Here is a 17,257-nt window from a genome sequence, read left to right as displayed (position 1 = left end):
AAATTGAAGTTGTAATCCACAATAAAATTGTGGCAGGCCACTTAAATTGAAGTTGTAATCCACAATAAAAAGGATGTTGCGGGCCACCCACGTTAGAATTATGTGGCGTGCCACAATAAAATGATATGGCGGGCCACATTAGAATGATTTAGCGTGCCACGATAAAATTATATGGCGGTCCACCTTAATTGAAGTTGTAATCCACAATAAAATTATGTTGCGGGCCACCCACGTTAGAATCATGAGGCGTGCCACGATAAAATAATATGGCGGGCCACGTTAAATTTATGTAGCGTGCCACAATAAAATGATATGGCAGGCCACTTAAATTGAAGTTGTAATCCACAATAAAATTGTGGCAGGCCACTTAAACTGAAGTTGTAATCCACAATAAAAGGATGTTGCGGGCCACCCACGTTAGAAGTATGTGGCGTGCCACAATAAAATGTAAACGGCGGGCCACATTAGAATTATGTAGCGTACCACTTTAATTGAAGTTGTAATCCACAATAAAATGATGTTGCGGGCCGTCCATGTTAGAATCATGGGGCGCGCCACTATAAAATGATATGGCAGGCCACATTAAAATGATGTAGCGTGCCACAATAAAATGATATGGCAGGCCACTTAAATTGAAGTTGTAATCCACAATAAAATTGTGGCAGGCCACTTAAATTGAAGTTGTAATCCACAATAAAAAGGATGTTGCGGGCCACCCACGTTAGAATTATGTGGCATGCCACAATAAAATGATATGGCAGGCCACATTAGAATGATTTAGCGTGCCACGATAAAATTATATGGCGGGCCACCTTAATTGAAGTTGTAATCCACAATAAAATTATGTTGCAGGCCACCCACGTTAGAATCATGAGGCGTGCCACAATAAAATAATATGGCGGGCCACATTAAATTTATGTAGCGTGCCACAATAAAATGATATGGCAGGCCACTTAAATTGAAGTTGTAATCCACAATAAAATTGTGGCAGGCCACTTAAATTGAAGTTGTAATCCACAATAAAATTGTGGCAGGCCACTTAAATTGAAGTTGTAATCCACAATAAAAGGATGTTGCGGGCCACCCACGTTAGAAGTATGTGGCGTGCCACAATAAAATGAAAACGGCGGGCCACTTTAGAATTATGTAGCGTGCCACATTGATTGAAGTTGTAATCCACAATAAAATTATGTTGCGGGCCATCCACGTTAGAATTAAGTGGCGTGCCACGATAAAAGGATATGGCAGGCCACATTAGAATTATGTAGCTTGCCACAATAAAATGATATGGCGGGCCACATTAATTGAAGTTGTAATCCACAATAAAATGATGTTGTGGGCCACCCATGTTAGAATTATGGGGCGTACCACTATAAAATGATATGACAGGCCACTTAAATTGAAGTTGTAATCCACAAAAAAATTGTGGCAGGCCACTTAAATTGAAGTTGTAATCCACAATAAAAGGATGTTGCAGGCCACCCACGTTAGAATTAAGTGGCGTGCCACAATAAAATGATATGGCGGGCCACATTAGAATTATGTAGCGTGCCACAATAAAATGATATGGCAAGCCACATTAATTGAAGTTGTAATCCGCCATAAAATGATGTTGCGGGCCACCCACATTAGAATTATGTAGCGTGCCACATTGATTGAAGTTGTAACCCACATTAAAATGATGTTGCGGGCCATCAATGTTAGAATCATGGGGTGTGCCAATATAAAATTATATGGCGGGCCACATTAAAATGATGTAGCGTGCCACGATAAAATGAGATGGCAGGCTACTTAAATTGAAGTTGTAATCCACAATAAATTGATGTTGCGGGCCACCCACGTTAGAATTATGGGGCGTGCCACTATAAAATGATATGGCAGGCCACTTAAATTGAAGTTGTAATCCACAAAAAAATTGTGGCAGGCCACTTAAATTGAAGTTGTAATCCACAATAAAAGGATGTTGCGGGCCACCCACTTTAGAATTAAGTGGCGTGCCACAATAAAATGATATGGCGGGCCACATTAGAATTATGTAGCGTGCCACGATAAAATGATATGGCAAGCCACATTAATTGAAGTTGTAATCCGCCATAAAATGATGTTGCGGGCCACCCACATTAGAATTATGTAGCGTGCCACATTGATTGAAGTTGTAACCCACAATAAAATGATGTAGCGTGCCACAATAAAATGATATGGCAGGCTACTTAAATTGAAGTTGTAATCCACAATAAAATGATGTTGCGGGCCACCCACGTTAGAATTATGAGGCGTGCCACAATAAAATGAAACGGCGGGCCACTTTAGAATTATGTAGCGTGCCACATTAATTGAAGTTGTAATCTACAATAAAATGATGTTGTGGGCCACCCATGTTAGAATTATGGGGCGTGCCACTATAAAATGATATGGCAGGCCACTTAAATTGAAGTTGTAATCCACAATAAAATTGTGGCAGGCCACTTAAATTGAAGTTGTAATCCACAATAAAAGGATGTTGCGGGCTCTCACGTTAGAATTATGTGGCGTGCCACAATAAAATGATTTGGCGGGTCACATTAGAATTATGTAGCGTACCACGATAAAATGATATGGCGGGCCACATTAATTTAAGTTGTAATCCACATTAAAATTATGTGGCGTGCCACAATAAAATGCTATGGCAAGCCACTTAAATTGAGGTTGTCATCCACAATAAAAGGATGTTGCGTGCCACCCATGTTAGAATTATGTGGCGTGCCACAATAAAATGAAGCGGCGTGCCACTTTAATTGAAGTTGTAATCCACAATAAAATGATGTTGTGTGCCACCCATGTTAGAATCATGGGGCGTGCGACTATAAAATTATATGGCGGGCCACCTAAATTGAAGTTGTAATCCACAATAAAAGGATGTTGCGATCCACCCACGTCAGAATTATGTGGCGTGCCACAATAAAATTAAACGGCGGGCCACATTAGAATTATGTAGCGTGCCACATTAATTGAAGTTGTAATCCACAATAAAATGATGTTGCGGGCCACCCGTGTTAGAATCATGGGGCGTGCCTCTATAAAATGATATGGCGGGCCACTTAAATTGAAGTTGTAATCCACAATAAAAGGATGTTGCGGGCTCTCACGTTAGAATTATGTGGCGTGCCACAATAAAATGATATGGCGGGTCACATTAGAAATATGTAGCGTACCACGATAAAATGATATGGCGGGCCAAATTAATTGAAGTTGTAATCCACAATAAAATGATGTAGCGGGCCACCCACGTTAGAATTATGTGGCGTGCCACAATAAAATGATATTGAACCCACATTAAATTGAAGTTATAATCCACAATAAAAAGATTTTGCGGGCCACCCACGTTAGAATTATGTGGCGTGCCACAATAAAATGATATGGCAGCCACATTAAATTAAAGTTGTAATCCACAATAAAAGGATGTTGCAGGCCACCCACGTTAGAATTATGTGGCGTGCCACAATAAAATGACATGGCGGGCTACATTAAATTGAAGTTGTAATCCACAATAAAGTGATGTTGCGGGCCAAATTAAAATTAAGTGGTGGGCCGCCATAAATGATGTGTTCTGCCACAATAGATTTATATGGTGTGTCACTTTAAAATGTTGGGACGGGCCACATTAGAATGATATGGCAGGCCACCTTAATTTGATGTGGCAATCCACATTCAAATAATGTTATAAATGATAAATGGGTTGTACTTGTATAGCGGTTTTCTACCTTCAAGGTACTCAAAGCGCTTTGACACTATTTCCACATTCACCCATTCACACACACATTCACACACTGATGGCGGGAGCTGCCATGCAAGGCTCTAACCAGCAGCCATCAGGAGCTAGGGTGAAGTGTCTTGCTCAAGGACACAACGGACGTGACTAGGATGGTAGACATAAAAAAAATGTGGCAGGTTGCATAAATGGAGGGTCACGTAAAATGAAGTGGTGGACCACATACAATGACATGGCGGGCCACGTTTAAAGTGAAGTGGCGATCCACCATAAAATTATGTTGTGGGCCACTTAAAATGAAGTGGTGGACCACAAATAAATGATGTGTTAGGCTACGTTAAAATGTTGTGAGCGGCCACAATAAAATGATGTGGAGGGTCACCTAAAATGAAGTAACCACATTGAATGACGTGGTGGGCAAACCACATGCAATAATTTGGCAGACCACATTTAAAAAATTAAATGTTGGAACTCGCAACGGTAAAATTATGTGGAAGGTCAAATTAAAATGAAGTGACAGACCACGATAAATGACGTAGCGGGCCCAATTAAAATGAGGTGGCGGGTCACATAAAAAGGCGTCGATAGCCACATTAAAATCTTGGGACGGGCCACAATAAAATGAAATGACGGACCATGTTAAAACATGCGGGGGGGGGGAATGTTAAAATGGCGTAGAGAGCCACATTAAAATGAAGTGGCCTTGAGATGGACACCAGTGCTCCAGGAGCAAAGTTTGTATGAGCGTCCTTCTTCAACTTGCAGGTCCTCATGAAGGACATCACCACAGCAGTTCCTCCAGAGGAGATGAAGAAGCTGGTGCACAAGTGTCTGGAGAAAGCTGCCGGGATCAATTACGGCCAGCTGATAGAATACGCTCACATGACAGGTAGGCTTCCTCTTCTCACTTGAAATGATCCGGGAGGAAAGGGCCACTTCATTAGGGACCCCATGAACACAAAGAGCATATGTTTATTTGTATTGTTCAGACCGTATAGACCAGGGGTCGGCAACCCAAAATGTTGAAAGAGCCGTATTGGACTAAAAATGCAAAACAAAAATCTGTCTGGAGCCGCAAAAAAATAAAAGCCTTGTATAAGTGTTATAATGAAGGCAACGCATGATGTAAGTGTCTATATCAGCTATATTAGCCTACTATCAAAGGCTCGGGCAAATCTTTGTTAACACAAATGTTGTATTTTAATTTTTATTCTACACATTTTTGCAACGTTGGAAATCATTAGTAAAATGGAGGTGTGATGACTTCTGGAAAATACTGGCTTTTAATGGCCAAAGGTATAGATGTGTGGGTCCAAGTTAAATGGATGTCTTCTTCTAATGGATTTATTACAATCTTTGCAAGTTGGGTGACGTTTGCTGTGGTCTGGAACAACGTGGCGCACAAACAACGATGAGAAATGCAGCCAATATTACATACAGATACCGGTCCGTGGACCGATTGGTCACACAAGAAATAAAAAAAATAAAACCAAAAAATATAAATATATATATATATATATATTTTTTTTTTTTTAAATTAAATCAACATAAAAAACACAATATATAGATTATATATCAATATAAATCAATACAGTCTGCAGGGATACAGTCTGTAAGCACACATGATTGTATTTCTTTATGACAAAAAAATAATAATAATTTATTTTTTTTACTACCCCCCCCCCCCTCCGGTCCGTGGGACAAATTTTCAAGCGTTGACCGGTCCGCAAGTACAAAAAGGTTGGGGACCACTGCTCTACACAGATGTGTCATGAGACATGCAAATATAAATTAAATACACAGAGAACATAAGTAAAGGAAATTAAATGAGCTCAAATATAGCTACAAACGAGGCATAATGATGCAATATGTACATACAGATAGCATAAATAGCATGTTAGCATGGATTAGCTTGCAGTCCTGGATTGACCAAATATGCCTGATAAGCACTCCAGCAAATCAATAAAATCAACAAAGCTCACCTTTGAGGATTCATGCACAGCGTAAAGCGTTTGGTGGACAAAATGAGACAAAGGAGTGGCATAAAACAGTGGTCCCCAACCTTTTTGTACTTGCGGACCGGTCAATGCTTGACCGGGGAGGGATAGTAAAAAAAAAAAAAAAAAATTTTTTTTTTTTTTTGTCATAAAGAAATACAATCATGTGTGCTTACGGACTGTATCCCTGCAGACTGTATTGATTTATATTGATATATAATGTATATATTGTGTTTTTTATGTTGATTTAATAAAAAAAAATATATTATTTTTTAAATTTTTTATATTTCTTGTGTGGCCGCGGCCAATCGGTCCTCGGACCGGTACCGGGCCGTGGCCCTGTGGTTGGGGACCACTGGCATAAGACACGTCTTTCTGTGGCAGCATCTGAGAAAGTTGAAACTACGATGAGTTCATGGGTCGCTGAAATTAGGACAAAACGGTGCTTGCCTAATACTCTCATCAGTGAAGCACGTATAACATAAACAATGCGATTTCTATCAATTAGGAAGGTTTGTGTCATGTTTGTTCTACAAAAAATATATTAAAACCATAAAAATGTTTCTTTCTTCATCTTTTTCCATTTTTACACATCTCTGAAAGAGGTGATCTGATAGTATATATCTGTATCATGAATCAATTTAAGTGGACCCCGACTTAAACAAGTTGAAAAACTTATTCGGGTGTTACCATTTAGTGGTCAATTGTACGGAATATGTACTGTACTGTGCAACCTACTAATAAAAGTCTCAATCAATCAATCAATCAATCAAAGGTCCAGGGAGCCACTAGGGCGGCGCTAAAGAGCCACATGCGGCTCTAGAGCCGCGGGTTGCTGACCCCCGGTATAGACTGTACGGGAGGTATTTGTGGAGCTGCACACAAGATGATGAAACCTACCTGAGCTATTATTTGAAGCTCTAAATTCATGCTGCTATAACAAGATGAATACATGTGATGATGTTTAAGATAATCTAAGGTGATGGTGTGGCATGTTCCCAGTGGACGTGGAAGTGGACCCGGAGAAGAGACTGGAGGACGTGATGCGATTGGGAGAGTTGGTCATTGAAGTCCTGCAGCAGAACGACGAGCATCACTCTGAGGTTTCACTTTTTCTTTTGAATTACACGTATTCCACTGTTGCCGACTCATGCTGGTGGGGTCAAAGGCCACTCGTCTCCTTGGTTCCAGGAGTCTCTTGATCAACGTTCTTGATCACTTGTCATCCTGGCTGAGCGTTGGCACGTTCGCGCCCACGCTCACATATGATCAAATATGATCACGCATGATCCTGTGTGATCACATATCGCGTATATCTACATATGATCACATATAATCACGTATGCTCACATAGAATCACATATGATTATGTATGATCTAGGGGTGTAACGGTACACAAAAATTAAAATAATTGTTTCTTATTCTGTAAAATAGGTTTTTGTACCGTAAAATCCTTTTTTTACACTGTAGAATGTTGCTAGTTTTTTACCATAAAAACGTTTTTCATAGCGTTAAATAAATGTTTGCAAAAATTAGCTAAATTTCCTGCTAATAAACATTGGGGTTGCGTGGCGTTGTTGCGTGTGATGCTACATGCTAGCTGATATGTTAACTCTTTGAAGAGAAAGCTGAAAACCCAGTCTTGCTTCGGTGTGCACATTTAATTTTACTTGATAACTTTCACTAAACGGACAATTGTATACTGAATATTAAATATGTGATAAAAATATCCATGCTTTTAATAGGGGTGTAACGATACACAAAAATTTCGGTTCGGTATGTACCTCGATTTAGAGGTCACGATTCGGTTCATTTTCGGTACAGTAAGAAAACAACAAAATATACATTTTTGGGTTATTTACCAAATTTGTAAACAATGGCTTTATCCTTTTAACATTGGGAACATTATAATAATTCTGCCCACGTTAATTAACAATTAACTTCCTCAAGTTGTTGCTCAGATTAAATAAAATGACACAACTTTTCTTCTACATATAAAAAGTGCAACATTAAACAGTTTCAAGTCAACTCATCATGCTTAATTTATTACAGCATTTGGAAAGCCTGTAGTTGATTTTTATTATGTAAATGTTATATTTTTATGATAGCAGGAACCCTGCCATTCAAAACTAGGCTGCTGCATTACTAATGATTAATGTAACTGTAGCTGAAAAAATAGTACAGTAGCTATAGGAGAGACTATTCATCCCTGAACACCATGGAGTTATCTGCTCATATATGATCACGTGATCATATATGATCGCGTATGATCACATATCACGCATGCTCACATAGGATCACGTATAAACACAGATGTATGATCACATATGACCACGTATAATCTCGAACGATGCCGTAAGGATCACATATGACCATATCTGCTCACATACGCTTGCTGGCTACAAACGGATCATGTGCCAGCATCTGTTTCCAGCTATTCTGGTCTGTCGCTGCCATGGCGACGGCAGCGCTCTGAGTGACGTGTGATGACAATTAAACACAATGTGGAATTTAAACTAATTTCTGCTTCACGAACGCTATGAACTTACACCAATACTCTATTCTGGTACTTCAATACTTCACAGTACCTTTTTTTTTTTACTTTCTTGCCTTTTCAGAATACTTTTACTACTTTTCTTTTCATACTTACCTACATTGATGTTATATATGTGTGCGTGTGTGTGTGTGTGTATATATATATATACATATATACTAGGGCTGCAACTAACGATTAATTTGATAATCGATTAATCTGTCGATTATTACTTCGATTAATTGATTAATAATCGAATAAAAGAGACAAACTACATTTCTATCCTTTCCAGTATTTTATTGAAAAAAAAACAGCATACAGGCACCATACTTATTTTGATTATTGTTTCTCAGCTGTTCGTACATGTTGCAGTTTATAAATAAAGGTTTATATTAAAAAATAAAATAAATTTAATTGCCTCTGCGCATAGCATAGATCCAACGAATCGATGACTAAATTAATCGCCAACTATTTTTATAATCGATTTATATATATATATATATATATATATATATATATATATATATATATATATATATATATATATATATATATATATATATATTAGGGCTGCAACAACTAATTGATTTAATCAATTAGTTGTTGCAGCCCTAATATATACATATGTGTGTGTTTATATGCATATATATAAATATGCATGTATGTATATATATGTATGGATGTATGTAAATATGTATATATTTATTATATTTATGTAAGTGTATAAATATGCATAAATATATATACACTAGGGCTGTCAATCTTGTGATGAATAAAAATAAATGATCACGTTATCATTTGTGACACAGTCTGTGATCACAATGGGAGGCGGCCAATTTCGCTTCAAAATAGCACCGATAGTGTTTTCAATCCTCTTGGGGCCTTTTTTTTTTTTTGTAAACAACTACCGTATTTTTCGGACTATAAGTCGCAGTTTTTTTCATAGTTTGGCCGGGGGTGCGACTTATACTCAGGAGTGACTTATGTATGAAATTATTAACACATTACCGTAAAATATCAAATAATATTATTTAGCTCATTCACGTAAGAGACTTAGACGTATAAGATTTAATGGGATTTAGCGATTAGGTGTGACAGATTGTTTGGTAAACGTATAGCATGTTCTATATGTTATAGTTATTGGAATGACTCTTACCATAATATGTTACGTTAACATACCAGGCACGTTCTCAGTTGGTTATTTATGCCTCATATAACGTACACTTATTCAGCCTGTTGTTCACTATTCTTTATTTATTTTAAATTGCCTTTCAAATGTCTATTCTTGGTGTTGGCTTTTATCAAATAAATTTCCCCCAAATATGCGACTTATACTCCAGTGCGACTTATATATGTTTTTTTCCTTCTTTATTATGCATTTTCGGCCGGTGCGACTTATACTCCGGAGCGACTTATAGTCGGAAAAATACGGTACTAGCAACAAATCTAGCGACTTTTCCCGGCGATAATGGAGACTTTTTTTGTGTCTTGGAGACTCTAAGTTGAAAGCAAGCAGCAGTCAGCGTCCTCAGCGAGCAGTGACGGCTGCTGCCGGTTGCTGCTGCAGCGCGAGCAGATAGCCACATGCTAGCATGCTACCACCGTTAAGTTCAACATATGCCTTTGCTAAACGGACATCTAACACCTGTGAAGACCCAAGTCCTGCAAGAAGATGTCCTTCACATCACCACAGCTGATCCGTCGTACAATATCTTGGAGAGGGACTATTACTACAACTGTACCACACAAACCACAGCGTCAAGTTGCAACTACCGGCTGAATGTGAATTTATTTTGCTTCCTGGAGAAGCTTGGACACCTGTAAGTAATCACAACCAGCTGGGGTCGCATGGTACCAAAAAAAAGAGATCAGCATTATCATCTGAAAAAGGTAAACAAACAACTGTTTGAACTAAAGTAAATGGTGCACTATGTTTATGAGTGTTTACAACATTATCCTTTAGTAACTACACCTTGTTTGCAAGATTATTGCAAAGACTTTCAAAATGTGCACTTAATTCTTATTATATTTACTGTTGCCAAGTTTTGAGTAAATCAATGACTTGCAGTTCAGTAAAACATTTTAAAAAATGTTCCTGAATGACATTCTGACGGACAAATTGCATTTGTTTCTAATTATTGCGGTATTGTCTTCAGCAAATGTTATTTATGCAAGCAAATAACCTGTGATTAATTACAATTAATCACAGTTTCTAGAGTGTGATTAATTTGATTTAAAAATAATCTCTTGATAGCCCTAATATATATACATATATATACTGAGTGTATATATACAGTACAGGCCAAAAGTTTGGACACACCTTCTCATTCAATGTGTTTTATTTATTTTCATGACTATTTACATTGTAGAATCTCCCTGAAGGCATCACAACTATGAATGAACACATGTGGAGTTATGTATTTAACAAAAAAAAAGGTGATATAACTGAAACCATGTTTTATATTCTAGTTTTTTCAAAATATCCACCCTTTGCTCTGATTACTGCTTTGCACACTCTTGGCATTCTCTCGATGAGCTTCAAGCACACCTGTGAAGTGAAAAGCATTTCAGGGGACTACCTCTTGAAGCTCATCGAGAGAATGCAAAAGAGTGTGCGAAAAAGTAATCAGAGCAAAGGCTGGCTACTTTGAAGAAACTAGAATATAAAACATGTTTTCAGTTAATTTACTCTTTTTTTGTTAAGTACATAACTCCACATGTGTTCATTCATAGCTTTGATGCCTTCAGTGACAATCTACAATGTAAATAGTCATGAAAATAAAGAAAACGCATTGAATGAAAAGGTATGTCCAAACTTTTGGCCTGTACTGTATATATAGGACCGTCTCAGAAAATTAGAATATTGTGATAAAGTTCTTTATTTTCTGTAATGCAATTAAAAAAACAAAAATGTCATACATTCTGGATTCATTACACATCAACTGATATATTGCAAGCCTTTTATTATTTTAATATTGCTGATTACAGCTTAAGAAAACTCAAAAAATCGTATCTCAAAAAATTACAATATTTCCTCAGACCAAGTTTAAAAAAAAAAGATTTATAACAGCAAAACAAAATCAAACATTTGAAAATGTCAATTAATGCACTCAGTACTTGGTTGGGAGTCCTTTTGCACGGATTACTGCACCAATGCGGCGTGGCATGGAGGCAATCAGCCTGTGGCATTGCTGAGGTGTTATGGGTGCCCAGGATGCTTCAATAGCGGCCTTTAGCTCATTTGCATTATTGGGTCTGGTGTCTTTCAGCTTCTTCTTCACAATACCCCACAAATTCTCTATGGGGTTCAGGTCAGGGGAGTTGGCAGGCCATTCGAGGACAGTAATGCCATGGTCAGTACACCAGTTACTGGTGGTTTTGGCACTGCTGGATCATGCTGGAAAATGAAATCATCATCTCCATAGAGCTTTTCAACAGATAGAAGCATGTAGTGCTCTTAAATCTCTAGAAGCGTCTGACTTGGGCTATGGAAAAGAAGCACTGGACAGTTGCAGAGTGGTCCAGAGTCCTGTTTTCAGACGAAAGCAAGTTTTGTATTTCATTTGGAAGTCAAGGCGCTAGAGTCTGGAGGAAGGCTGGAGAGGAGCAAAATCCAAGTTGCTTGAAATCCAGTGTGAAGTTCCCACAGTCAGCAATGGTATGGGGAGCCATGTCAGCTGCTGGTGTTGGTCCACTGTGTTTCATCAAGTCCAGAGTCAATGCAGCTGTGTACCAAGAGATTTTAGAGCACTACATGCTTCCATCTGTTGAAAAGCTCTATGGAGATGATGATTTCATTTTCCAGCATGATCCAGCAGTGCCAAAACCACCAGTAACTGGTGTACTGACCATGGCATTACTGTCCTCGATTGGCCTGCCAACTCCCCTGACCTGAACCCCATAGAGAATTTGTGGGGTATAGTGAAGAAGAAGCTGAAAGACACCAGACCCAATAATGCAAATGAGCTAAAGGCCGCTATTGAAGCATCCTGGGCATCCATAACACCTCAGCAATGCCACAGGCTGATTGCCTCCATGCCACGCCGCATTGGTGCAGTAAACCCTGCAAAAGGACTCCCAACCAAGTACTGAGTGCATTAATTGACATTTTCAAATGTTTGGTTTTGTTTTGCTGTTATAAATCTTTATTTTTTACTTGGTCTGAGGAAATATTCTAATTTTTTGAGATGGGATTTTTGAGTTTTCTTAAAGGCCTACTGAAATGAATTTTTTTTAATTTAAACGGGAATAGCAGATCCATTCTATGTGTCATACTTGATCATTTCGCGATATTGCCATATTTTTGCTGAAAGGATTTAGTAGAGAAAATCGACGATAAAGTTCGCAACTTTTGCTCGCTGATAAAAAAAAAGCCTTGCCTGTACCGGAAGTAGCGTGACGTCACAGGAGCTAGTATTCCTCACAATTCCCCGTTGTTTACAATGGAGCGAGAGATTCGGAGCGACAAAGCGACGATTAACCCATTAATTTGAGCGAGGATGAAAGATTCGTAGATGAGGAACGTTAGAGTGAAGGACTTGAGAGGCAATAATGGACGTATCTTTTTTCGCTCTGACCGTAACTTAGGTACAAGCTGGCTCATTGGATTCCACACTCTCTCCTTTTTCTATTGTGGATCACGGATTTGTATTTTAAACCACCTCGGATACTATATCCTCTTGAAAATGAGAGGCGAGAACGCGAAATGGACATTTAAAGTGACTTTTATCTCCACGACAATACATCGGTGACACACTTAGCTACTGAGCTAACGTGATAGCATCGTTCTCAAATGAAGATAGAAACAAAATAAATAAACCCCTGACTGGAAGGATAGACAGAAGATCAACAATACTATTAAACCATGTACATGTAACTACACGGTTAAAAATTCTCAGCCTGGTAAGGCTTAACAATGCTGTTGCTAACGACGCTAAGGCTAACTTAGCAACTTAGCAACCGGACCTCACAGAGCTATGATAAAAACATTAGCGCTCCACCTACGCCAGCCAGCCCTCATCTGCTCATCAACACCCGTGCTCACCTGCGTTCCAGCGATCGACGGCCCGACGAAGGACTTCATCCGTGGGTTTGGTGGCAAGCATCGGCTAGGCGTAGTAAGTAGTCCTTGTTGTGTTGCTGTAAGTATTGTACTTAGCCGCTAATACACCGATCGATCCCACCTACAACGTTCTTCTTTGCAGCCTCCATTGTTCATTAAACAAATTGCAAAAGATTCACCAACACAGATGTCCACAATACTGTGGAATTTTGTCGAAGAAAACAAGAGGTTTTTGTATCGGGTCGACGGGGTCCAACCACTTCCGTGGATTTTGTGACGTCACGCGCATAAATCATATCCAAAGGAGTTTTTCAACCGGAAGTGTGGCGGGAATTTTAAAATGTCACTTTATAAGTTAACCCGGCCGTATTGGCATGTGTTGCAATGTTAAGATTTCATCATTGATGTATAAACTATCAGACTGCGTGGTCGGTAGTAGTGGCTTTCAGTAGGCCTTTAAGCTGCATGCCATAATCGGCGATATTAAAATAATAAAAGGCTTGCAATATTTCAGTTGATGTGTAATGAATCCAGAATGTATGACATTTTTGTTTTTTTAATTGCATTACAGAAAATAAAGGACTTTATCACAATATTCTAATTTTCTGAGACAGTCCTGTATATGGATATGATGTACGTGTGTGTGTGTGTGTGTGTGTGTGTGTGTGTGTGTGTGTGTGTGTGTGTGTGTGTGTGTGTGTGTGTGTGTGTGTGTGTGTGTGTGTGTGTGGGTGTGTGTGTGTGTGTGTGTGTGTGTGTGTGTGTGTGTGTGTGTGTGTGTGTGTGTGTGTGTGTGTGTGTGTGTGTGTGTGTGTGTGTGTGTGTTTCATGCTGACCTGATAGCAAGATGGTGTTTTGTGTTGAAATGTTATTGAAAGGAAACTTTGTGGTAGTTTTGCAAAAGCCTTTTTATTGATCAAAGTCAACAGATGAGTTTTCACTTGTTAACATGTTTTAAATGTATGTGTGTTTTTGTTTGTGTGCTGCTGGAAGGGACGAGAGGTAAGTTATTAATATTGTAAATCTTTTTTTTTTCTTTTTTTCCCATGAATTGATTTCATTTTCAATTTCTTTGATTTCTCGCCTCCTCCTTTCATCGGCGCTCTCGTGCGGCCTTGACGGCGTGTTCTCCTCGCCGTGTGATTGGTGTCGGCTCTTTGAGAGCGTGCTGTGTTTACTAGCAGCTGCGCTTGAAAGGCGTCTGGAGATGAAGGAGCATAAACGTTTGGTAAACGCCTTTCCTCGCCGCCCGCCTGAAAAGACGTGTTTTGCAAGGCCTGATGGGTATTCCTGCAAGGCCACGCGTTAAGAGCGCCGCTTTCATCCTCTCTTCTTGTCCTCCAGCCCGACATCGCTGCCTCTTCGTCCTCGCCGGCGCTCACACGGCGGCAGCCATTGAAGGCCGGTTGCACTTTTCTCTCGCGACTCCTTTAGACGTTAATAGCAGCGACCTCAGCAGCGGCCCGACCTTTGACCTCCCGCAGCTGCCACGCTTGGATGCTCTTTAGGCCGACGAGCTGCTCGTTAGTCCAAACGCACGTACTCTTAGTAGATACACCTACAAAATACCGCAACTGTGTCTTTATACAACACTCACAATATTCTGCAAATACAAAATATTAATATTACAAAATACTACAATTGTGTCTTTACACAACACTCACAAAATACTGCAACTACAAAATATTACAAAATACTAAAACTGTGTCTTTATACAAGACTCAGAAAATACTGCAACTACAAAATAATATTACAAAATACTACAACTGTGTCTTTACACAACACTCACAAAATTCTGCAAATACAAAATATTAATATTACAAAATACTACAACTGTGTCTTTACACAACACTCACAAAATACTGCAACTACAAAATATTACAAAATACTAAAACTGTGTCCTTACACAACACTCACAAAATACTGCAACTACAAAATACTACAACTGTGTCTTTACAAAACACTCACAAAATACTGCAACTACAAAATATTACAAAATACTAAAACTGTGTCTTTACACAACACTCACAAAATACTGCAACTACAAAATATTAATATTACAAAATACTACAACTGTGTCTTTACACAACACTCACAAAATACTGCAACTACAAAATATTACAAAATACTACAACTGTGTCTTTACACAACACTCACAAAATACTGCAACTACAAAATATTAATATTACAAAATACTACAACTGTGTCTTTACAAAACACTCACAAAATACTGCAACTACAAAATATTACAAAATACTAAAACTGTGTCTTTACACAACACTCACAAAATACTGCAACTACAAAATATTAATATTACAAAATACTACAACTGTGTCTTTACACAACACTCACAAAATACTGCCACTACAAAATATTACAAAATACTTAAACTGTGTCTTTACACAACACTCACAAAATACTGCTACTACAAAATATTACAAAATACTGCAACTGTGTCTTTATACAACACTCACAAAATATTGCAACTACAAAATAATATTACAAAATACTGCAACTGTGTCTTTATACAAGACTCACTAAATATTGCAACTACAAAATAATATTACAAAATACTGCAACTGTGTCTTTATACAAGACTCACAAAATACTGCAACTACAAAATAATATGACAAAATACTGCAACTGTGTCTATACAACAGTTGCAAAATACTGCAACTACAAAATAATATTACAAAATACTACAACTGTAACTGTAACACTTTCAACATAATGCAACTATAAAATACTAATATTACAAAAATACTATGACATTAAACTACACTTACAAAGTACGGCTAGTACAAAATACTCATATCATGAAATACTACAGATATGTCTTTAAACAACACAACATACTGCAACCACAAAACACTATTACAAAATACTACATCCTTAAAAAACACAAAGTACTGCGACTACAAAATGCTCATATGAAATACTACAGCTATGTCTTTAAACAACACAACATACTGCAACCACAAAATACTACATCTTTAAACAACACTTACAAAGTACTGCTTCTACAAAATACTAATAATATGAAATACTACAGCTATGTCTGTAAACGAAACATACAAAATGCTGCAACTACAAAATACTAATATTCCAAAATACCACAACTGTGTCTTTAAACACTTACAAAATACTAATATTACAAAATACTACAGCTTCACTTACAAAGTACTGCTAATACAAAATACTATAACAAAATATTACAACTACATCACCATACAACACTTACAAAATACTGCAACTACAAAGTACTAATATTACAAAATACTACAGCTATATTTTTAACCACACTTACAAAATACTACAACCACTAAGTACTAAAATTAGAAAATACTTCAGCTACATCTATAAACAACACTTACAAGTACTGCAACTACAAAATACTAATAATACAAAATACTACAGCCACGTATTTAAGCAACACTTAGAAAATACTATAACCAAAAAATACTGAAATTAAAAAGTATTACAACTATATCTTTAAACACTTACAAAATACTGCAGCTACAAAATATTGCATCTACATATAAATATAATATAATACATAAATATAATATAATGCATATACATAATACATAAAGATAATATAATACATATATATACATAATATAATACATAAATATAATATAATATATATAATATAATACATAAATATAATATAATACATATATATATAATATAATACATATATAATATAATACATATATATATAATATAATACATAAATATAATATAATATATATAATACATAAATATAATATAATATATATATAATATAATACATAAATATAATATAATACATATATATATATAATAATACATATATAATATAATACATTAATATAATATAATATAATACATAAATATTATATAATGCATATATACTGTAATATAATATAATGCTT

At 37.2% G+C, this 17,257-nt stretch overlaps 1 protein-coding gene across 5 annotated transcripts in view; it reads left to right on the top strand.

The window, feature by feature from the left end:
* The window catches only part of LOC133646972 (calcium-dependent secretion activator 2-like), a 269,411-nt gene that overhangs the window by 175,447 nt on the left and 76,707 nt on the right, over positions 1-17,257 (top strand). For all 5 annotated transcript variants that reach the window (XM_062042966.1, XM_062042965.1, XM_062042963.1 and 2 more), the window contains exons 16-17: positions 4,514-4,637; positions 6,748-6,848. In XM_062042966.1, coding sequence (XP_061898950.1) covers positions 4,514-4,637; positions 6,748-6,848 — 225 coding nt within the window. The remainder of the gene's footprint in view (positions 1-4,513; positions 4,638-6,747; positions 6,849-17,257) is intronic.

Source organism: Entelurus aequoreus, linkage group LG03 (assembly GCF_033978785.1).
Source record: "Entelurus aequoreus isolate RoL-2023_Sb linkage group LG03, RoL_Eaeq_v1.1, whole genome shotgun sequence".
Lineage (NCBI taxonomy): Eukaryota > Metazoa > Chordata > Actinopteri > Syngnathiformes > Syngnathidae > Entelurus > Entelurus aequoreus.
This window is presented reverse-complemented; position numbering and strand designations above follow the sequence as displayed.